This window comes from Aphis gossypii, chromosome 1 (assembly GCF_020184175.1).
Source record: "Aphis gossypii isolate Hap1 chromosome 1, ASM2018417v2, whole genome shotgun sequence".
Taxonomy (NCBI): domain Eukaryota; kingdom Metazoa; phylum Arthropoda; class Insecta; order Hemiptera; family Aphididae; genus Aphis; species Aphis gossypii.
This window is the reverse complement of record NC_065530.1, coordinates 76,710,647-76,736,269: the sequence shown is the minus strand read 5'-3', so window position 1 is coordinate 76,736,269 and position 25,623 is coordinate 76,710,647. Positions and strand designations below refer to the sequence as shown.

Below are 25,623 nucleotides of genomic sequence, written 5' to 3'. Positions count from 1 at the left end.
TTCGATTGCATTATATTATAAGATTTAAATGTTTTATTATTATACTTTTTGTAAACTATTGTTGTATAACAATACATACACAATACAATACTTATTTGATTCGAGTATAAAATGTATAAAAATGAATAATTATTATTATTCCAGATATTCATTTCAGTGATATTGATAATGTTATTGTTGATTCTTTGGAAAGCAATTGCTATATTATGATTTTGTTGTTGTATTCCTTATTGAAGAAACTTCAATAGTGAAAGTTTTTTAATAGTTTTCTAAAGCTTCTTGAAATTAGCGGCAGATGGCACCTATTGGTACTCAAAAAATTTATTTTGCAAATTATAATTAACTAGTTTCTAAAAAATTAAAATTTAAAAAAAAAATCGTAATACTTTTAATAGAATAAAATTTATATTGTTAAAGTTTTGCGTTTGAGAACAAGTTTCACAGTTGTTTAATAGTTAGAATTTAATTGGTCAAAGTCTAAATTCTATGAAAGCCCTACATTTTTATGAAAAATGTTAGTTAAAAATCGTATTTAAATTACGTCAAAATATTATCATTTTATTGTGTAAATCATTTTAATTTGTTTGCGTATCTACAGATAAATCTTATCTTATATATTTTTAAACATAAATAAATTAAAAATAATTCATAATATGATTATGCAGTAATTAGTTATATTTTACCGTTTTTAATTTCATCTAAATAAGAAGACGATTGTTGAATATTTTGTATTTATTAAATGTTAAGTATTTATTTATAAGGACATTTACCTACCATTTATAATATTATATTTTAATTCTCAATGCACAGACATATTTTTGTTTCTCGGTCGTATAATGAAAACTAATGTTTGGAGTTAAGATGTTTTATTCACTGACGTTTACGCCGAATGAATAACGCAAATCTCTGAATAACTCTATCAGCTGGGCGCGCATATTGAGCAGTGGCGAAATGACAACAAAATACTAATAGTGTGTATTTATGTATGTATATATATGGTGGCAACAAAGCGGCAGCAGATGGTATGTTTGTCGATTCACAATATGTACGCTTTCTGTCACCATGGAAATGGCACTTGAGCGATAGGGTATATCCTATACATCTACTTCGTGTATACACATAAATGCAACTGAAAAAAAAACGGAAATCGCCTCATTCTTGTCGTTGTGTCATAATCGGCTCGAGATCCTTCGCCACGCCACTGCTGCGTACTCGTTTCAATAAAAACGAGACGAATAAAACACAAAAGACAATATAAGTAATGACAACGATAAAAAAAAATAATACAAATTTGGGAAAATGGACGAAAAAAGAGAGAGAAAGTAAATATGAATATATATAGCGTTAGCAGAAGAGAGTATATATTATATAGGAGGATTCGCTCATTTTTACGGTCAAATGTCACTTGACGCTCGTAATGTGAACAAGTATTTATTGCTCCCGGGCAAACCCACAAATTGAACGAAAATTTTATCGGATCATAAATTTTTATATAATATACTCATACGTATATCAACCCATTTTTAACTCTACAAACTTGACGATGACATCATAGTTATATCCATGCACCACATCAACAAACCATCACATTTTTACACTATTATAGGTATACCTCCATTAATTTATACGTGTTTTGGTACAACCGTACGGGGTAGCATATGAATTTCTCACCCCTTTTTTCAGTAATTCATAATCTGATTTTTGGAATTTTTAAATAAGACTTTAATTTTGAGTACTCTAGATATTTGTACCATTTAAACAATTTTCCTATTACGATGAAAACTTCACTTTATTTTCTAAATGATAACTATCTTTTTGGGTAATGCCCTAAAGGTAGGTTTTTTTTAATGCTATTGTATCAAAATCAATGTTTGAACCAATTATTTATTTTAACGAAAAAAGTTTGATACAATAATATTCAATAAAATATGTATTGTTTGCTTATTAATTGATTCAAAAATCAAATATGTAAGTTATATTAAGATATTAGGGTTTTTTTTGATTTATTGATGATAACTTTTAAGAATATGATATTAAATTTACAATTATCTTAATTTTGTGTATGGCTATCATAGTACTTAAATGAAAGATGCTGTTGATTATCGATTTCCCCTTTTATGCTGATCAACCTAAAAATAATTAAAAATCAACTGTAATCACATTAATTATTTGTACTTTTTGTATTGATAGTAAATAAAAAACATCATATATGTTCGCACGAGCTACTATTCTATAGTACGTAAAGTTGAATAAGTTGGTTAGATTGAAAGTTTGTGCCACATATGACACTGTCTAAGCTATAAATAGTACTGAAAATCTGGAGTATTCGAATTTACAGTCTTTTATTATATTTAAATATTCCAAAAATTAGATTTTGAATAATTACGTTATTAAAGAAAAAACAGTGAGATGAGCATGCGCTTGGTGAATCGCTCTGTATATATAATACGTATACACTAAAATGAACACAGCTCGTCATAATTCTAAATTAAAACGCATTTTTATAGTTGGTGGTTTTTTTTATGTATATAAATAATACATATATATATATATCTATCTTTCTGTGTATGTATACGAGACGCTAGTGGTATAAACACCAAAGCTGCTTGTATTGCGCTTGCTATGGAGTAATTTCGAAATATGTTTTTCCTTCTGCGAGTCGTGCAAACAAAAGGAAATAATTATTATACTTTCATATTTCCGTTGTGTTTTCATTGGGTCTATCCCCGTTATTTGTCTCTTGTTGGTTATTTTTGGCAAATCTTGTGCTATATAATATCGTCGACATTTCCTTTTACATTATTGCGCTCGACTCACCGACCACCGTACGATATTATGTGAGTGTAAATAAAAAACCAAAAAAAAAAAAAAATGTAAAGTCTAATGTAATATAGTTCACATACAACAAGTGTATGGTAGTATGTTGTATATCGGTGTCGACAAGTAATTGCAAGAATGACGCGAGGAATAAATTGATCGCGTTCGCCTTCCCCGGAACACGTGCAGGATTCGTTCGCTGGATATAGGTACAACGTATAAGTATAAAGATCTCAAAAACTTACTACAGCATTATAAATAATAATATTATTCTGATGAAAAATATAACGATATGCTTTGAGACTGTAAAACACGCCATGTGTTATGTATACTTATTCGATTGATGTTTACAACGCATTTGTCAAGTTTCGCATACATATAGAGTGTAACGTGATGTGTATGTGTGTAGTAGCTTTGCAGGCAAATGCCCGAATGACAGAAACATAGGTGACTTTATTTTTTATCTTTTTTTTTTTTTTTTTTTTTATTACGATATTATAATTTGATATATCGTATACATGTGTACTGCACATTTTTTTCATTCTCCACTTTCGGTTTAGCGTTTATGTGTGTGTGTGTGTGTGATGGGATGCAGAAAAATGCGATATATTAATTTAACGGTTTCCGCGTCCGCCATACTGTATAATATATAATATATGACATTGCAGTGTATATGTAAAATATATACATTATACATACATGCATTATACGTATATTAATATATTATAATAATATTGTTGTAGATAGATACTGAAGTAGAATCTACGACGAGTTTTTCTTTCCTTTTGGACTTTTTTTTTTTAATATCCGGTAACAAAAGTTTTAGTTTTAGTTTAAACAATAAACAAATAAATTGCAGTATACAACACATGCGGTCACAAATTGGTGCACGCACACACATCTATATGTGATATAAGTATATTACGTAATACATTGTTTCGCAGACTACTTTAAATGAGCTAAAAGAACGCAAAAACCATTCAGAAACTAATTTCCATTTCAAATTTTACTTGTTTCATTTTATTAGAAAAATATGCATACACCTACAATTTATAATATATACATACGAACAATAGAAAACTATTTTATCTTTGCTATGTCAATTATTTTCTTTGTATAATTATTGTATAGTTAATTTTCAAAACATTAAATTCAGTAATTTACATACGGTCTATTTTCAAACATAATTTTGAGTCAAAATATTTTGTTAACGATGGAAATCTTCAAATTATAGTCTCGACATAATAAAAATAATGGCTTTATTCTTTAAATTAAAATATACTTTGAGTATAAAATCCTTTTTTATTTTAGCTCACTTATTTTTTTTTTCGTTTCTGACAGTTATAAATATATTGAATTAATGGTTAAAAGTTATAAAAGTTATTTTTGACATAATATATTGTACTTTTAATTTCATTAATTTACAATGTTAGTACATTTTTTATGGCTTTTATTTTATACATTACTGAGCTACAATGATATAATATATAATACAATAATTATTTTATAGTCAATTTAATTTTTATTATCAATTATTTGATAATTCAAATTCAATAAGTTTCGTATACAAGGTAGATTAATTGATTGCCTTTTGTCATAAATATATGCGATTTTATTAAGTTAATTTTCAAATTTTTATCTAGATTGTTTTTTTTTGTGTAGATTTGTTATTTTATTCATAAACATTTAAATAAATTATTTTATTGAGTTTTGAGTATAAATAAATGTAAATACATTTTAATTTTGTATATTCTACTATTGACTTACAGTATTACTATTGAATTAGTAAATATAATTTGTTAGAAAATCAATTAATTTCAATATAACGATTACTGTAATGCAACCGATTATTTGAATAGAATACTGGTGTTTGAAAAATTCGACTTTTCCATCAATTCAGCTTATTTGTCATGGGCTTTCTGAAGGAAGATATATTGTATGTTGGCTGTCAAAAATACTAGGGTAGACAGTATGGTTGAAAAAAAGTGTATATTAGCGAGGGACGTGTTGCGGCAATGGCGCGTTTGAAGATTATTGCTGTCCCGCGTCGAAATGTAGAATTTTCTCAAAAAAGACCTTGACATTATTACTTGAGAAGTTAATGGGCTGAAATATCCGCCGCCGCCACCGTTCTCATTTTTCTCTCTTCTTTGCCCCTCTCTTTTTCTCGCACACTTTCTTATCCGTATCTTTCCGGAATTTTGGCTTTTAACGATTTGCCACAGACCAGCTAAAACTTAGAGTTTAATGATAATACTTTTGAATCCCTTAATTGAATACGCTGATAGCGTTTTATTTTAAATAAGCAAAAACTGTTGTATTTTTGTTTAATTTTTTTTTTTTTTTTTAATGCATTACATTTAAACGATAATCTGTACTAAAGTGCCCTCAATGCTCTTGAGAATATTTTTCAATCTCATTCATATATCTGTGGACATAGGCCGTGTGTTCTCGAAGGAAATTGAATCCCAAGACATTTCCCGAAGCGTATTTTTTCCGTTGAGTTAATGTCTTAATTTTTACTGCTTCAGCTATACCGATGCAATGAACCGCAATGTCGGAAATTATTAAGCATCCTCTCTCGTTTTCTATCTTTCTGTCTCGGCTAAGTGTATAACGTTTATTTTGCAGCCCATCATTATATTCTTAGTATATATAAACAAACATTCATTGAGCTTAGTGCGGATCACTAGATTTGTTATACCATGAAATTGGATGGTAATGTTACTTACGAATGGCATGGTCTTCAATATGTAGTATGTGCGCAGTGCGTTATTTGTACTATCTTATTATATGTGTGTTACCTAACCAAAGCATAATAACTTCAACATTTTTTGTGAATTCGAAATAACTATGAATACTTAAAATCATCATCCAATATTATTTATAATAAGTTATATATACCCACTAGGTATATATATATTTTTAAATTGTATTCTTTTAAAATTTTAATGGATTTCTTGGGAATGATAACAGTATAACAAATACTTAATACCGTCTATTGATTATAATGCCCGTCATTTTCTCCTTTTCTGTTTATCTGTTTTTCGATTTAAACCATAATTTACAGATTGTTGGCAAAAAGTAGACAGTTATATCCTTTACCTTCTCCTACCACCACACCACACCTACTACCACTACCACCAACTAATGCTCCCTTTCGCCGAGTTGCATTAACCCTAAAGCACGATAAACTACAATACAAAAGTTTTACGTATCCGACGACGGTTATAAAATCGATTTTTCCCGGGGGGACAATAAAAACCTGAGTTCGATTGCTATTTTTTCCTTTTTAGATGTAAACAACGTTAAAAATTAATTCATATTGTTCAGATGGTTCTGTAAAATATTCAAATTCCTTTTAATATATCTTGTTATAGAAACCAGTATCTGTTAATATACATAATATTATTGTGTTATGAAAAAATAAATATAATGATTATTATTGACATTGTGTATTATATTTTATCATCAGATAAATAACCATCAGTTTTTGATAAAAAAAATAAATCCAAACCATCATTAAATATTCGCATTTTTACTTTTATATTTTTCTTAATATATTTTTTATTTATTTTAAAATATTTTACTGGAATAGTTCATGATTTTTTTTTTTTATTTGTCATATAAGATATTAATCGATTTATATATATAACAAAGTATAAACGAAGGATAATATAGTTTGTTTTTGCTTTCGTATACTTTCTCTGTAACAAATATCGATTGGGAGGAATGTATAACAAAAAAAAAAAAAAATCACATTTTGAAAGAATTTTTTAATATAATAGATGTAGAATGTAAACTGTTTTATCGATATTGTAAACTTTAAAAAAATGTTCTATTAAGTGTACCGCATCTAAAGGCATTATTAAATATATATATATATATTTATAAACAATCAATATATATGGCATAACAGTATATATACCTAACTCTTTTGTACTTGACATTAATAAATGTTAGTCGTAATTAAATTTGTAAACCCTTCTAAACCAATTTACTTCAACGACTCAGTCGTATAAGTGTGTTAAAATAATACTGGATGGCGTAGAAAACACTCTTAGTATTGTTTAAAATTAACAACATTATTATAATATAAAGCAAAATCGATTCACGTTAAAATCACGCCATTACACCGAAAAGTCACAATTATATCTACATATTTGTTCGAGTAGTTTTTCAGTCAATTTTGGGTTTTAAAATATAAAATCGGTGTCAGTGCTTATAAAATTGTTTTAACTAAAATTAAATTAAAAGTTTCGGTTTAGTAATTTTTTAGGATAACTCATTTATTTTAAATGATCATTACTTTTAGTTTAATATTCTTAAACAGAATGTTTTTTGAGAAAAGTGCCGTTCAAATAACATCAAATATTTTATTATTTATACATATTATAACTTAAGATATAAATTAAGTGAAGTGGCTGGGAATACTTGTCGTTCATCTTACTTTAAATACTTATAAATAATAAATTATTTTTTCAACGTTTGATATTTATTCACAATATTCCGCTTCGAAGTATGAAATTATGAAATAAAAAATATGGCACGGAATTAAAACAAATAAACGTTAAATATGATACATTTGGAGACTATTATTAAGGACTCGTCTTGCTTTGCTTCTCTCCGATGTTTGAAGGCTTTAATATTTACTGTGAATTTAAAAAAAATAATTACACGCGTAAAATTATTGAGACTAAATCTTTGTTAAATTAGGACATGCTTTTAGATTATTTTAAACATTTTAAGTTTATCATCAAAAGCAGTGTATAATGTCTAATGAGTTAATATTTTCGAGGGTTATTGTTTAATATTAATACAGTAATGAATATGATATGAATCTCTTCTCCGGCTTGTAATAAAAACGTCAAAATGTCTGGTAATCAAAATTAAAAATAAATAAAAGTAATACAAGACCAGCCTGTGATCGCATATACTTAGAAAATAATATGTAAATCATTTCACCCCTCTCCCTTCCAGTAACAAATCCGAAAATTCTATCAAAGAAAAAAAAACAAAGCGTCTTATTTATTATACAAAACAATCATCACTCCGTATCATTTGCAAAGCGGCTTATGGGATTTTGTTATCACGTCCGTTTAACGTCCACTCGCGTCGACACCTATCCGCCTATTGACACCGGAAATGTATATATGTACAGTCCTGGCAGTATTTGGGGGACGGTATAACTATATAATATATATATATATACGTAGCTAACTACAATTTATACACGACCGGTCTGTACATAATAGTCGTGCCCTTAATACGTTTCAGGGACTAATTTCCTCTCTCCGATGTATATATATATAATGGGATACTCCGCGCTCGCCACTATATATATCCATTACACCTTTAGGATTCCTCTCTTGATTCTGCATTGCCACTACACGTATCATCGTACACAGTTATACGGCCATTGGTCAGACTGACTGGCACGACCTATTCCACGTAATTTATATGTTACGGATTAAATGTCGGCGCGGGTTTTTTCTATATTTTTTTTCTAACACCCCCATTTCTTTTTCTCGTAGTTAAGTACAGCAATTCGTTGTAGTGTGTTAGACTACTATTACGCACGTCGGTCGAAATGCAACTATTGTATTATACTCGTACTTACATCCTTAAAACTACCTATAATATTGATTAATTATACGCTCACATAATACGTTGTATAACGATCTGGATCGTTTCAATGTTATAATACACATATATATATATATATATATATACAAATAGAATCTAACACGATATATTGTTGTTAGTATTATTATTACTAGTATTATGGTTTATTGCGAAGTAAATCAAAAACATTACTATCTTCAAAACTATAAACGTAAGACTTTACTATGCTATGTATTGTATAGCTTCTTTTTACTATTATATAATGTGTACCATTATGTATGTTGACCTCCATTTTTGTCATTCAATAATAAATTCTTTCAACTATTGATTTTTGTAATTTTTTAAGATATTTTTAGATTACATTTTAAAGTATTGAGATTTTAGTATGTACTACGTATCCTGTGACGATACATAGTTTTGTTTTTCATATGAGACCTCTATCTTTTTTTATATAAATTATTCCGTGGTTAAATTGTATAGACATATTGGTAAATAAATAAATTTCAGTTTACCTAATTCAAAATTTGAACTAGTTGTTTTCAGTTAATAAAATGTATTTATTAAGAATCTCTAAAAAAATGGTCTTAACAAAATATAAAATAAATATAATATCGCACAATATAGCATTTATTTACTTGCAGGGTTCTTTTTCAAATTATAAATGTTGACAGATAAATGTATATAAATGAATAAAATTAGGTAATTTATGACATAGAAGTCAGATAATTATCAAAGTTAAGATTTTTATTTTATTTAAATGCTTAAAAATATAGCGGTAGGTATTATGCACTGAAGTTTGGTTACTAAACTTATGCTGTCAACAATTACATAGACGTGTATAAATTAGTATGATTCCTCTTATATATAAATGAATTTTGATCAATATATATTTCTTTTCCCGATGATTCTACATGGGTTGATAATTTTTAAATGGAAAATGTATGTTAAATTTAAACTCGTTTTACGTATGACTATCATTAATTATTATATTGTATGCCTTGTATCAGTCATTATTTTACTTTATGCGAATACTGAATATGCCAGTCAATGTTATCAATGATAAAACATTTGATATAAAGTACTGTGTACTTGAATATTTTTTATATTTTATACCGTGATTTTAAAAGAATGAAACCAATATAAAATGATTTTATCGATTCAAAAACATGGCCACAGTAATAGACGATTAGATATACAATGTCGCTATATATATATATATATATATATTTAACATCTTATTTATTAATCTCTAAATATTGTTAGATAAAAGATGATGTAAAATATAAGATGAACTATCTAAATATTAAAAATTCATTTTAAATATCCCTTTATTTTATCGTAAGTAATTTATACAGTGTATTATGTTTTTACGCATTTGGTTCATCCATTATACATATTATTTTCTTCAATAAAAAAATGCATTACTGATATACATATTATTATTACTAGTACACAAATATATTAGCAATTTTGTGTATGTTAGTATATTTATAGTTGTAAAGAAAAAAGTATTTTCATAAGTTATGTTTAACCATTAAACAGACATAATATAATATTTACAGGCACGTAGATATAGCACAATTTATATTATAATGCTTATTTAGTGAGATCTGCGTGGCTCATCCTTCCATTGCCATTCACATAAAATATTTTATGTGGCATTTTATTATTTAATAACTTTTCCATTAATGTTTTCATTAATGAGATCTCTAACTTCTCCCCCTTAAACTTTTTATCAAAAATATTTACGTTGATCAAGTTATTTTCATACTGCCATACCTGCCTCATACAAAAATAATACGAATTACGATTTTTTTTATCCGATACTATTAAATATATCTGTACACTCATTCAAATATAGACATGTCGCTAAGTTTAATTAAAAACGTACTCATGTATTATAGGTATCTCCCTTTACGTAATATTAGTGTTTTGATTATTAAAATTATTATTTCAATGACATAATCAATTAAACAGAAATTCAAAATTAAAATTATCTTCGTTTTTTTTTTTATTTTTCTAATGACTATTGTTATTATTTAGTATGTACCCAACACATATTTCACCCACCACTTTTTTATTATTTATTTTTCTGTTAAAATGAATAAGTACACCTTAGATCCTCTGTCATAAAAAAAAATAATACTTATTTATAATAAGTATATATCGCTAATGTTGTTATTTTATAACATAAGTACATGACATTTGCTTTTATACGTTTTTTGCCGTTTACGTAGGTCATAATAGTATGATGAATTTATACTGTGTTATAATATTCTATTATTTTATAAAACAGCACACTTCATTTCTGAGATATGCCTTAATGTTCTGAATATTTTTATTGAATTTCGCTTAATAAAAATAAAATAATAATAAAAAATCATTAGACCCATTTATTTAATAGATATTTACTGCAGGAACAATAATCTATATGGTTTTTTCCATATATTCTATTTCACGTAATACATACCCTATTGTGCCGAAGTTAGAGTTTTATATTTGGTTAATTATATTACTCTATTACCTATTTTTTATAATAAATGCTTAAAGTAATATTTTTCTGTTGATAATATTATATTTTTGATATACTACAGTCAAATCATATTTGTAAATGAAAAATATTTTTATTATAATATATTTCTATACAATATTATGCGCTTAGTTAAAAAATAAACTTTATGAAATTATTAATGTATAAATGTAGGTATATTTTATGTATGACGATATAAAAAAAGTCATTTTTATTTACAGTTCAGATAACCACAATATTTTTCGCGTGTCATTTTTATACTTTTGTTAAATAAACAGTCACTATAGCTATATAATATTTATGAATATGATTTTTCTTTTTTTTTTTTTAATACATTTTCTTTCTAAATAACTTCTTCATAAAACCAAAAACAGCAAAATTATATGTAAAAATAAAAATGAAAAAGTCTTTGAAGTTTAAAGCAAAATGTAAGTAAATCATACTTTGCGAGCAGTCTATTCCCAACTTCTTGATAATTTTACGGTACGAATTTCATAAATATAAAATGAAATAAATAAACAATAATTAATGTTAAAATATGTAATTTAATTAATGTTAATGGTACTACTATAATAAGGAGTGTAGGCCAAAATAATAATTTATTAAATAATCAACGCCATTACTAAAGGACGAAATTCGGAACGAATTGACATGACTGGCATATAAAGTATATGCGTAGGTAGTACCTATTTAAAACTTGTGGAATTGTGGAACGTTTAAAAAAAAAAAAAATAACAAATTTACATCTTTCTCTGAAATGTATAGCGAAGTAGAAGGGAAAACGCATACAATTACCCTTGTTAAAATAATGGGTTTTTTTTTATATACCTTGGAAAAAATTAATTTCACAATTAACATGTTCAAAAGATGTGTGACTCGGTGTGATAGTCGAAAACGGCAAAATTGTGCACCGGTGACTGTAGACATGTAATAAAAGTACGTAATATGTACATATTTAGTGACTCGAGAGTACTGGTAATAAAATAATAACAAATAAAATAAGAGAGAAAATATGTTTGTTATTGTAATTCGTAATTTTTTTTTTTTTTAATATTAAGCGATGTCGTTGTTTTGTTAATTTTAAAGTTGGTGCATACAATGTGTTATTATATTATAATTGTACAATATATAATAAAGTTTGTTGTATAAATTTCATCTCAGGTATTATTATATAGTTGCATTAACTGAACAGGTGCTTATTTTCAACGTTATAATAATATCATAATATTTTATAACCATTAAACAATAATATACTGTTTTAATATAATTAATAACTAAGTACTAATTTGTCTTAATCGTCTTGATGTACAACAGTTATATGTATACAGTAAGTCAGTGGACAGAACGAATATGACGTGGGTACTTACTAACTTCAACCGAACGTTTGGAATGAAACCTATTTTTTTATCGACATACACCAGTGAAAGTTGATAAATATTTGCGTAAATAATACCTACCTTTTATATAATATGACCAAAGGCCAATCAATCATATTATTATACTTCTAAACTGTTTTATCGGTATCGTCGTTGTGAAAAAAATAAATATTCGATATTATTTTTGATACGATATTTTCAAACTTGTCCAGAAAAGTGTCCAATTTGATCCCCCCCCCCCACTCTCTCACAAACGAATACGAGACACGTTGACATGTGTTAAAAAAATCATCTATATAGATATAAGATACTATTGATAAGAATAAAAAATGTCAACGGTACATGATGAACAAGTATATGTACGATGGGGTTATATAATATCAAAGATTACATCCCCGGACTCATGTGTCGCGCGTCGTGTATAGTCAGTCGTTCGCGGTTCTTACGAGAAGAAAAAAATCGTTTCCGACCAGCTTTTTCCACCACGTCGAACCGAAAACGCTTTCGGGCGGTGCCACTCCGCACATAGTCGCACACACACACACGTATATATTATATTCACCGGCAACGAAGTGATGTGATTGATGATATTATGGTGTGTTTTGGGTCTATATATAATACGTATTATAACAGCGGCGGCGCAAAGGAAATCTAATTGAATCGCCGCCGTCGCTGAGGCGGTGTAGAAGCAGACTTTATGATATTTTCTTGGCGCTGCGGCCGTCGCCGACGTCGTTCTTTCGACATTTCCCTTCATCGTCGTTGTCCGGACCAAAAAAGTGAGGCGAAAACTTGAGAGATATCTCTCGCGCGGACCGCTACAGTCAAATAATAACAGCATACATTTTATTATTAGGTATAAATACAGGGTGATTCACTAAGCACGCTCTCGCCTATTTCACTTAATAATGCAGTTATTCAACATCTGATTTTTGGACGAGTGGTTTTTGAATTATTTAACTTTATATGTTCTAAATAATAAGGATAATATAGTTCCATAATAATGTGTTGAAAAGATGAGGGCCTGTTCACGGACCTATAATTTATGTAAAAAACTGGTGCAAATATTATAATAAATAATAGCTAAATCCAATATTTCATGTATTTTATATTTCACTGTAAAACTATTATTCACAAGTATCTTTAAAAAATATCTACTTAATATTCACAAACAAAAACAATCTCCGTCTTACGTATACCACATTAAAATATATGTTCAAAAGTTTCAATTTTGTGTGTTAAGCCTAAATATTAGAATTGAATGACTTATTATCAAACTTAAAAGCAAAAAGATTTATATGTGTTCTCTCGTCGGTTTTTAACGATAATTAAATTTTTAAGCGAGTTATGAATATTTAAAATATTAATATTTAAATGTTTATAAATTAAATGCACTTAAAAATTGAAATACCATGAAAAACGATAAGAGAACACGGATAATATTGTCTTTAATTTTGAAAATAAGCCATTTAACTCTAATATTTAAGCTAAGCATACCATAAATAGGAACTGGTGAACTTATATTTTGATATGATATGTATTAGTAAGACGGAGACAACATAATGTGTGGATACAACTTCCTCTTAAATAGTACAATAAATCTCAAAACTTACAATATGTTTTAAAGAGTATATTTAAAAATTCCAAGAATCAGAATTTTAATATAGATTCATTATTATGGAAAAAATGAGTGTGAACATACTTGATGAATCATTCTGTATAATTATAATAATACGCAATCAGAGCAATTCTCTATAAATAGATGACGACTAACCTATTTTTATGTTTTTGTATATTGGTTTTATTTTTAACGGTTTACAACATTACAATATTAAAATATCATATTATTTCGACTGAACTTTTTTCACATATATTATATTATATTGAGTTAATATCGTCTCGTGACCGGGAAAACTTTTTTGACGTTCAGCGATCGGCGAGAAATTTGTTTGAGTGTTTTCATTTATATATTCTTTGTAAAAGTCCATACTCGTCTATATAGAAATGGTCTGCAGATTTTCGCTTGCAAAGTTATTGACGGTAATGAAATGAGAATATTATTATACAGAAATATTTCTGATTATTAGTAAATGCAAACAATTATGGACATAATATTTTATAAAAACTTTATATCACAAATGGCCGAGACTTAATTCAAATTATTTTAATTAAATTTATTTATAATCCAGACGGAAGGATTAAAGTTATTATGCATTAAAAATAAAAAAAAACGAATTTATTATAACTGCATGACGTTATATATAGGATCTTTTTACTTTTTTTTTTAATACCACATTTTATGCGTATAGTGAAATATGGTTTTTATGAAAACTGAAACAGGTGAAAAGTACATTTTACTAAACACGGAAAAGTATACATGAAAAATACGGTAGTTAGAAACAGGAAGATAGGTTGCTGGAAATCATGTTTGAAATAAAAAGTTTTTGTAAACTTATACTCTAAAATTCTTTTGTATAAAAATTGTTTTTGCATTCTTAAAAATGCACAGACAGGTTACAGTCACGCTTCGTTCACCACGGCATTAGTCAGTATACCGTATTATATCAGCACTTGACGCAATAATAGTTCTAAAAAGTCAACTGTATATTCCTATTATCGTTTGAATATGCTCTAAAAAAATATCAGGATGTGCAAAAATAAATAAATAAAAACATAATACTCGTAAAGTCGTATTTACTACTCAAAACCGTTGAGAATAATGTTTTAACAAATATAATATAGCTTAACTCGTTATCTCAAAATAATAAAAAATATTCATTATTAATTCACTTTAAAAATTATATCCCATAATAATGATCCTTCATTTTTCAAGTTAAAGTGTAATCTAATTACTTTAATTGAATTAAATGTTATAAATGTCTAGTACAATAAAAACTATCATTCTATGTCATCCATATAGTCATTATCGCGCAATTAGTTGATGTATGTGCAAAGATTTTGTGTTTGTATTGAAATCTGATAAATGATAACAATAATATGTTTAACTTTTTTTAAATTTTACATTTAGCCATTTAGGTAATGAACATAATTTTAATTAAATTTTTATGTTATAATAAATATAACTAAAATGTAAACATTAGCAATGAATTATAATTGTAATTATACATGGATATCTAATTAAAGTAATAATATAAATGAATTTATGTAATTCAAAAATATTTGTTCATTATACTGATTAAGGTTTATTTCTCTTCTCATATTTCCAAGTGATAGAAATGCTATATGTAATAAGCTGTGAAATTTCTAATTAGACAAGAGTGTTATGTTTCTTCATTATATACTTATTACTTAGTTCATACATTATTAAACTAAAATAAAAATAGTATGCATATGGTAATATATAAATACAAAATTAATCTAAAAATGTATGTATATGTTTTTTTAATTCAGATATACTTTGTGTTTGCATTTATTTATCAATGAGTTAAAAACTACCAAAACGTTATATTTTAAGGAATGACGTACTTATTACAGCAATAACATATCAAAATTTTAATAACATTATAACTTAATTTTACCACATTTCCGTCGTATAGTTATAATTATTAATTACCAAATAATAGTTAGATGAGAGAAAAACTTTATTACACAATTTTCGTAATTTAATAGAAAACTTCTGTAGGTACCTATGTACCTATATCATTATTTATGATATTCTAACTAAATCCTTGACATATACAATATCAAATAATAATGCACTATACATTAATAATTCATACTTAGCCAAGATGTAATTTATAATGCGCGGTATAATTCAAAGAAAGTCTCAAGGGAGGGGGTTGACGGGGGTTGTTTTAAAACACTCCTCCGGGCATTGATTATATATGAGTTGTTATGTTCTATAAATGTCCAAGCAAGACAATAATTTTAGAAATTGTTCTCAAGAATTTGTATAGTTTTAAACTCGATTACATATAAAGTTGTTAACGTGGCATAGGTCCAATTAAATGAACCTTAATTCTCTAGTAATGTGTCCTGTGCATTGTGTTGTCTGTGTTGTCTTTGTGGAGTAATGTAAACCCATTGAGATTTATCGTTATTATAGTTATTATGTAGTTTTTATTTTGTTAAAACGTTTTATTTAGTAAATATATCAAATCCCACACTCTACATGGCTTTAAAATATTACCTAAAGTTTAACAAAAATCAAACGTAATAATATATGTTTTATAATTATTATGTTACAGTCGTTGATGCAAACACATGACGTAGCGGCTCATGAGATATTCGGTGAAGAAGCTGTTCGCGTGACGCCGCCGTTGGTGTTGCCGTATCTAAACGGCAACGGCATCGACGACGGTGAGAACGGTCTGGACGACGACATCGAACCCGAAAACGTTACGCGGGTCAGATTAGTGCAGTTTCAAAAAAACACTGACGAGCCAATGGTACGCTATTCGTTTGCAACTGTGTACATAATATTTTATACCTGTGGATTGATGTTAGAAGGGCCAATGTAAAAAAAAAAGAATGTTATTAAGGAATTGAATTGTAAAATATGGGTTCTACATTTGAGCTTTAGAATTTCAATGACTACATTGGTTTCCAGTTCTTAGTTTAAGAAGACATCTGTATTTTTCGAAACCAAAAAATGCATTAATTGTATTTTCGCATTTACTCAACACTAAAATATAAAATGAACACTTTTCTTATTAATCAAACAAAATATCATCTTTTTTTAAAAATCTTATAATAATATTCAATTGTACGTAATTCTAACGACTTATATATTTTATAAGCTTTATTGATTGATTTTGAAATAACTAATGTCGAGATAAGAGCTTGGTATATAAAGTAATATACAGTCAAAATTGTCTTTTTATGTATTAAGTTTATTATTCTACATCAGTGATATTAGCTATTTGAACACAAAAAAACATAATCAAATATTAATGATATTGGTCAAATAATTTCAAATTCTTCCAAATTTGACCCTTTTTACACCAATTCTTATATACTAAAATGTACTACAATATTCCGTAATTTTGTATAGATAATACATAAATATGTTTTTGCATTTGACCAATTAGTGGTTAATTATATTGTACTAATAAATATTATTAAATATTTTTAATAAAAAAATTAATTGAAATTTTTTGTTCAGGGTATAACGTTAAAGATGAACGAAGATGGTAAATGTGTGGTAGCGCGGATAATGCACGGTGGTATGATCCATCGCCAAGCCACTCTGCATGTTGGAGATGAAATCCGAGAAATTAACGGTATATCTGTGGCGAATCAGTCCGTCGGAGCGCTTCAAAAACTTTTGGTCAGTAAAATTATTCTCCACATTTCTTTAATATAGTATGGGAGCGTGAGATGTGCACCAGTTTTAAAGGGGTATAGAATAAAAACTATAGAACTCACAAAAATAATGTTTTTATTTTTCGATTCAGTAGTGTATCTAGTTTTATACATTACGTTTTAAAGATAACATATCTGAGATGGCGACCGTCAGCAGCTATGCACTATCTTGTAGGCGGTTGCGGTAATTTTCAACCGTCCGGTACTGTCTGCGCATTCGGATTTCTCCTACCACCAAAGGCTGAGTACTGACCGTTCGAAACCAATGCATATCTTACGCCCCACCCTGTATATTTAATATTCCTCGCAACCCTCGGGACTTTGCTTCCGAAGTATCTCGTCGTTAAAAAATTTCACGCAACGCGATAATGATGTATACTGAAATACATTACTTTTGAGTATTATTATTCACTGAAACCCAACCCGCATTGTTTCGCATGGATATATAGTATAACAGGATAAATTAAAGCGACTTTCGTGCACCCATGTCCCATTTATAGAAAAAAAATTAACCGAATGTCGGTTAACGTACGTACAACAGAGGTGGTGTCGTAATATTTAATTAATTATAAAAGTGTACCTATGGATCGTAAAAAACGACTCATTGTAAGTATTAAGGCCGTTGTTTGTATACTTTTGAGGGGGGGGGGGTGACCTTTCATCGTACTTAATCAACAACGCGTATATAAAACGCTAAATAACCTTCCCAGCGACGACTTATTATATCCGCTACGCAGGTATCAGCTAAAAGCCTAATTATTATTTTATTTTCTCGTAAAGTTTTCATTAGATTAAACCAACAAAAAAACCCACAATGTACCCACCAGACCTTACACGCGCTCCGAATCCTTCTATACTGATAGTACTAATATTATTCTCCCAATGTTGCAGTAGTATATTATATTCAAACGTTGTTATTTTGTTTCGTTAATTTAGAGAGAAGCCAGAGGATCTGTCACTTTTAAGATAGTGCCGTCCTACAGAAGTGCACCACCACCGTGCGAGGTACAAGTAAGCCCAAGTGTACTCTATCCGGTGTTGGCCAAATTAAAAAATCATCCATCCATCGATTAATGTCATCTATGTATGGAAGACATTCAATCGATTTATATAAAAATTAAAATAGATATATATTTTTTTTTACTACCATACCTTATTATAATTATTATTATTTATTTATTTATTTATTATATGTCTAATAAATTAAAGAACTTCTAATATTATTTATAATGTAACCTATTCATTAATAATTTTTTCTTTTTTAAAAATTTGGCCTACGTCAGAAATAGAAATACCAAACTTACTGTGTTTACAGTTTGTATAGCTTATTAAAATTAACCTTTTTTCCATGTATTTTGATATTATTATGTGTGTTTTTTTAACCATTGCTCATATGTAGTTGTTCAGGATAAAGCCATTACCTGTGATTGTAAGTACCTAAGAATTTGATCATCTTATTAACATCTATGAGAATGTGATGTAGTTGAGTATTGCTTATACTTTCTATTAGTTTCGTCGCATTAGTATTCAATATATTATGTAGTTTTATTTATTTAAAAACTAAACTTTATTTCATTACAGTTGATATCAAATTTTCTTATACTTGGTAAATTAATTTTTTTTATATTGATATTTTTTATTTTCTCCAGCTAAATAATTAATACTCTTAATATAGAAATTTACAAAAACTGAATAAGATACTTTCTGGCGATTTTTAATTTAAATCACGCATATAATATGATACGTATATTAAGATGCTAAGTGATTCCTTTCAATAATCGTAGAATATATATGTACGTAACTTAATATAGTCACTGATTCAGTATACAACGCATTATAAGTATATGTTATGTATACGAGTATACATATAGTTTTTAAAGGCCATAGCCCATCTGTCTATTATTTTATTAAAATATTATTATTTATTAAAAGCAAATTAAAGTTATCGCTGTATACTCTAAAATAATTATAAATGTATTAATTACTATTTAAAATAAGTCTTTTTCCATTATTTATTATTATAGTTATGTATTTAGAATAAAGCCTACTTTTTTATGTGATTGATTATACATTTTTATTTATTCATTTATCCAACTACCCTTTCCTTATCGATGTGTGTTCCGTAGATATTCGTCCGTGCTCAGTTCAGTTATGATCCGCTTCAAGACGACTTAATACCATGTGCACAGGCTGGCATAACGTTCAATATCGGTGACATATTGCAGGTATGTAGTCGTTAATGTTACGCTGATCGATGGACCAACAAGATGACATTATTTTTATTTGACTTTTTTTTTCCTAGATAATCAGCAAAGACGACCACCATTGGTGGCAAGCCCGAAAAGACAATTCAGCCGGTTCAGCTGGCTTAATACCGTCGCCAGAACTCCAAGAGTGGCGTATCACCTGTAAAGCTCTAGAAAATTCCAAACACGAACAAGGTAAATGATTACAATACAAGGTGTTATTTATGGATTTTATGGTTTTTCGTATGACTTGGTTTTTTTTGTGCGTTCCTAAAATATGTGTTGCTTGTGTGTTTCTATTTTATAACTTTGCCGTATCAAAAGAATCCAGTTGCTCGTCGCACGAAGGGTGTGACGGTTCCACCGGTAAGGTTTTTGCTTCTTGTAATTGCTTTTTAAATATTATGTCATAATATCCGACATATTTTAGAGTTGATTGTTATTTATTGTATTGGTTATTATTGTTAACTCATAATTATCCATATTATAAATTTATAATAGATATTATTATAAAGGTACCTATCTACTTATTTTCCGTGTACCTATTATTGGTTGTTTAACTTTGGAATAAGAAATTTAGATATTATCTGATGATCTTTTAAAAATTATTTGATTTTTGTTATAGTTAATTGCTCAATATTCGGTCGTAAGAAAAAATTAAAAGAAAAATATCTCGCCAAACATAACGCGGTGTTTGATCACATCGACTTGGCCACCTACGAAGAAGTAGTCAAATTACCATGTGAGTGTATTATTCAAGTTTCATACTTGGACGATGTACCTATTAACATTTTAACATCGCCTAATTTTATATTTTAGCATTCCAACGAAAAACGTTAGTTCTTCTGGGCGCGCATGGTGTCGGACGAAGACATATAAAAAACACAATTATTCAAAAACATCCAGACAAATATGCTTATCCAATGGCTCGTAAGTTGACAATATTAATCAAAAGAGGGGAGAACAGGGTGCAAATATCAAAAATATAAATTGCTCATGCTATAAAATTACGATATTTAATGTGTATTCATTACGATTCATTTAGATACGACAAGACCGTTGAAACCCGGCGAAGAAAACGGTGTCGCCTACTATTTCGTTACATATGACGAAATGATGACCGACATAAATGCGCACGAATACTTGGAATATGGTAAGCCAGACATATATATACTTACTGTTGGGGCCCGAATTTATAAGTGCATTTTTTTTGGATGCTATAAAAAAAAAATAATTCAATGTACATAATTTGTTTCATGTAAGAAATACTTAAAATATGAAACTTTTATTTTGAATTATTTTTGATATTTTCTAGCGATTTTATTAATTTTTAGTATACCTAACATATTAATACATTTTACAAGCTTTTAATGTAATATTGTTAAAATACAAAATTTTTTTCAATTAATATTGTTTACATAATATGCTTTGATAGTGTTTAGATATTTTCACTAGTATTAAATTTCAATAGTTCTATACATGATAATTGATAATATATCTCAATAGACATCTCAAATTACTAATTGCTCAGTTGGAGATACATCACGATCGTATTGATCTTCAGTTAACTGTTTATTTATTGTGGGTGTCATCACTTGGTATTATTATTTTTATTAGTTTAGTTAAGATAGAGAAGTGTTAAAAATGCCAAAAGTCAAACAATCATTTTCTCATCGCTTGCGTAGTTGCTTGCAGAAACAATTTCGATAATTTATTTTAATATTATTGCATTGAAAAGGCATTTTTCGTTATTTTTTAAAGTAATTTTTGACAAGTTTTTAATGCATTTCTATTCGGGTCCTACTTATTATATAATATTATATATTATGTATGCACGTATTAGCTCCTGGACAATGTGTTAAAGTTAATGATATGAATACGCGTGGTATAGTGATGTATTTGAAGGTTTTGAAAACTTAAACGAGTATTATAGTATTGTTCAATCCTTCAGATATAACCTGGTACGCGACGTATTTTACCTGAAAATATAGCCTATGTCGTTGTATATAGTGTAATCATACATTATATATGCGTTCTCGTAGACACTCACGCATACTATATTGTCCAGAGTTATTTTGTTCATCGATAATATTATTCTATTCCTACGAGTGGATGACATGAACTGTTAAGTAGGCACCCACGACGATGCCATGTACGGTACGAAACTGGACACAATAAGGAAGATTCACCACGAGGGAAAAATCGCCATACTAGACGTCGAGCCGCAGGCGCTGAAAATATTGCGGACAGCCGAGTTCGCGCCGCTGGTCGTGTTCATAGCAGCTCCCCCGCACCGATCGCTTACCGACGTAAGTGCAGAGAGAAATTTATATGAGCCTTTACTACTTGTGGGACAACGACGAGCCATTTAGTGCCGTCCTAGTAAAATTATTGTGCAAGCTCGTCCCATCCAACGATTGGATTATCGGTTGGATTGAGTTTACCTACCTGATGACAATAATAAAAAAAAGTCGTGAGATGGAATTGAATCGAAAAATTTTCTGATATAAATTATTGATAGAAGTGTGCTTCACTTATATAATATATGGGAACGCCCTTATAATTTTACCAAACTAGCCTTTCTCGGTCCTCTTACCTCCCCGACATGTGGCTCTGAGAATTTATTATGGTCAGATAGGTACATAATATAACTATCGACGTTCCATTGAATCGATATAGCTTGTTTATATTGTTTTGGGATGGGTTGAACTTCAATTGTCCACAAACTCAAACTTTTTTGAACGTTTTGAACTTATGAACTTAAAATTTAATTTAGCAATTAATTTTAAATTTAAGCCGATAAGACCCGTACGGGAAATTAAGGAATGAACAATAGTATTTTAGGGTACGGCTATTTTATATTTTGTAAAATATCAACTATATTTATTTTATTATAATTCATCGATATCGACCTTGATCTTATTAAACTTTTCTAAATGTTTAAGTTTGAATTATTCGAATATTAATCTCCCATAAACTTCAAACTGTTTTAATTCCTTGAAAATCGAACGTTCGAGAATCCACGGCCCACGCCTAATGCTGTGGCATGTCATATAATATTATAATATATAATAATTTCATAAATATATTTTTCAGTTCGACGGAAGTTTGGAAAAACTCGCAAATGAATCTGAATTGTTACAGCGGGCGTATGAACATTTGTTCGATATCACAATAGTTAACGAAGATATCGAAGAAACCATAGACGAGTTGGAAAGGGTAATGGAACGAGTACACACAACACCGCAATGGGTGCCTGTAGCGTGGGTATATTAGAATTTAAGTGTGAGTATGCACATCGATCGATCATTTAATCCTTTTTTTTTAAACCACTTGAAAATCAAAAAATAAGTACTTTATACGATTTTTCAAAGCGTTGAGTGATAAAAAAAAAATCTTTAGATTGTCTTAACAGTTTCTTTGTTACACCCCCTATCGATGAAATATTATATTTACGCTTTATATATAGTTATATATTATATTTATTAAATTTATGTAAGTTGTAACATTACCGAAAACTCCGCCTATTCGTTAAAACCGTATAAAGTACTACAACAGTGGTGTAATATAGACCGACATTAAAATACCAGTGGCAAAACAATTTAGTGTGCCCGGCGCAAGAAGTTGTCCCATTTGTATTGCGGTATGTTAAGTTATAGTAATATCCCTCCCCCTGATCAGAATATTATAGTGCGCAGCCACCAAAAACGATTTAATCTTCACTGCTACATCGCCCATCGCTCCAGGTTCGGTGGTTCTTTCAACTAAAAGATGAGAAATTATGCACCGTGCTGGTGATATCGATGAAAATTTTATAGGATTGTGATTTAAATGTTTACAAATATATCTGTGTAATAATTCAAAAATATAATTAATTAATCGATATAATATGCTGTTTTTCAATTTTTATTGTTTAAAAATGTAATTTTGTTAAATAATTTTTCTAAGCTAAACTTATAAAAAAACAATTAAAATAATAATTTACAACTTTGAAAATAATATACACTCAAATCGTGTTTGTATTCATATAATATTTTTATTTTATCTTACTTTTTTCAAATTGCTGTCATTTACGTAACAATACGATACTTAATTCGTCTTTTTTTTTTAATTATTCGAAAAACAATTGAATTTGAACACGTAAATACAAACAAATATATGTACAATATAATGTGTGCATTTTGTGTCTCTTAAGCAAACGCTTTGCTGTTTATTTTCATGGTAACATACCTATCTCAATTATTTGAACAACTTGAATCACTCAATATTTCGTTGTTTATATAAATATTAAATTTATTATTTTTATATTTTATAATCATTATAGCTACAACACTAATAACAAACTTTTAGGAGGTTTAGGGAACAGTGTGGACCGCATCATATTCATCCTAACTCCCCTCGCTACTTGCCAACTTGGTTCACGCCCCCTCTTATTCATAAAAAAAAATAATAATGTATGTCTTTATTATTAAAACTGGGCATGACGTAGTAACTAAATTATATTTATGTTATAATAGTTTAAATTATTCATAATTTGTATTAATTTTAACAAAAAACATAAAATAATTGATTGATTTTATAGATATTCTATATTTTGTACATTTACAAACGAATTAAAAAAAAAAATGGCATTGTGTTCCTTTGAACATAAATACTAAATACAATACATATATTTGAGGCTTATCAATAATATACAATCCTTTTTTTTTATATATACTCAAAACTGAAGTTTGCTATAAATATAAATGTATAACCTTTTAAAAATCATTAACGACAATAAAATGTGAACTTCAAAAAATTATATTTTAACGTTTTTGATATATTTTTTTGTCCTATGTGATCCATAGTTAATGTTCGGTCTCAAGTGGCATTAGGTATGCCATTGTTGCGTCACTGGTAAAATAATGTTTAATGTATTATAATACAAACAAACTATAAGTCTTATTCATTATACATTTTTTTTCAGGCTACCAATAATAAACTAACATATGATCTTGAGTGCCACCAACATGAAATCGGTTCAACATTTTATACATTGCAAAAAAATCTGACTCACACTTAACACATAGATCTGCAAATTTCTGTACCTTATTTGGTTTCTTAAATTAATTTGTTTTTCTTTTGTAATATTAGCATTAAGTGGTAACTAATCACAGATCTCATTAATTTATATTAATATTGTTTTTATTAGAAATGGAAGGCGAGTATTTATTACGTTAATTTATTTTCTCCAAATTGTTAGGTCTATGTTTTGGGTCCAATAATATTATTATGTTAACGCAACTAATATACACGCCTAACACCAACATTCCCTAATAATCATTTGTTATTACTATAGCAATATTTTGACAACTCATTAACATTTATTATTTTAAACCTTACTGTAAACTACATAAATTAATTTATTTTGGTATCTATTAAGTTGATCCCCAAAAAAATCAAAAATATTATTAATAATATTATACTTGTTGACTTATTTAGTCGCTATTTTGTTGTTATAATTGTATTGCTCGTAAGAGTATTTTCTTTATAATTAAATATGGATTATACATAGTTACTCATTTTGTTAGTGACTCGTTGTAGCTTCTATTGAAGCTTTTTTGACTTAAATAACAATGTACAGGATACCTTGGCTAATTTTATTTTTATCTTAATCATTCCTATTCCATTTCCAATTACTTTACAGTTGCTCAAACATTCGGAT

The 25,623-nt window shown here is 28.1% G+C and overlaps 1 protein-coding gene across 13 annotated transcripts in view; it reads left to right on the top strand.

Annotated features, from left to right (window-relative positions):
* LOC114122590 (peripheral plasma membrane protein CASK) overlaps positions 1-25,556 on the top strand; it is an 84,733-nt gene extending 59,177 nt beyond the window's left edge. For 3 of the 13 annotated variants that reach the window (XM_050208786.1, XM_050208751.1, XM_027985279.2), the window contains 13 exons: positions 16,557-16,757; positions 17,474-17,638; positions 18,610-18,684; positions 19,073-19,102; positions 19,800-19,898; positions 19,976-20,114; positions 20,244-20,285; positions 20,545-20,661; positions 20,739-20,849; positions 20,965-21,072; positions 22,050-22,228; positions 23,016-23,204; positions 24,886-25,556. In XM_050208786.1, coding sequence (XP_050064743.1) covers positions 16,557-16,757; positions 17,474-17,638; positions 18,610-18,684; positions 19,073-19,102; positions 19,800-19,898; positions 19,976-20,114; positions 20,244-20,285; positions 20,545-20,661; positions 20,739-20,849; positions 20,965-21,072; positions 22,050-22,228; positions 23,016-23,195 — 1,446 coding nt within the window. In that variant the 3' untranslated portion in view covers positions 23,196-23,204; positions 24,886-25,556. The remainder of the gene's footprint in view (positions 1-16,556; positions 16,758-17,473; positions 17,639-18,609; positions 18,685-19,072; positions 19,103-19,799; positions 19,899-19,975; positions 20,115-20,243; positions 20,286-20,544; positions 20,662-20,738; positions 20,850-20,964; positions 21,073-22,049; positions 22,229-23,015; positions 23,205-24,885) is intronic. The other 10 variants (XM_027985281.2, XM_027985280.2, XM_027985289.2 and 7 more) reach the window with 10 other exon arrangements.
* Positions 25,557-25,623: the final 67 nt, after the last annotated feature.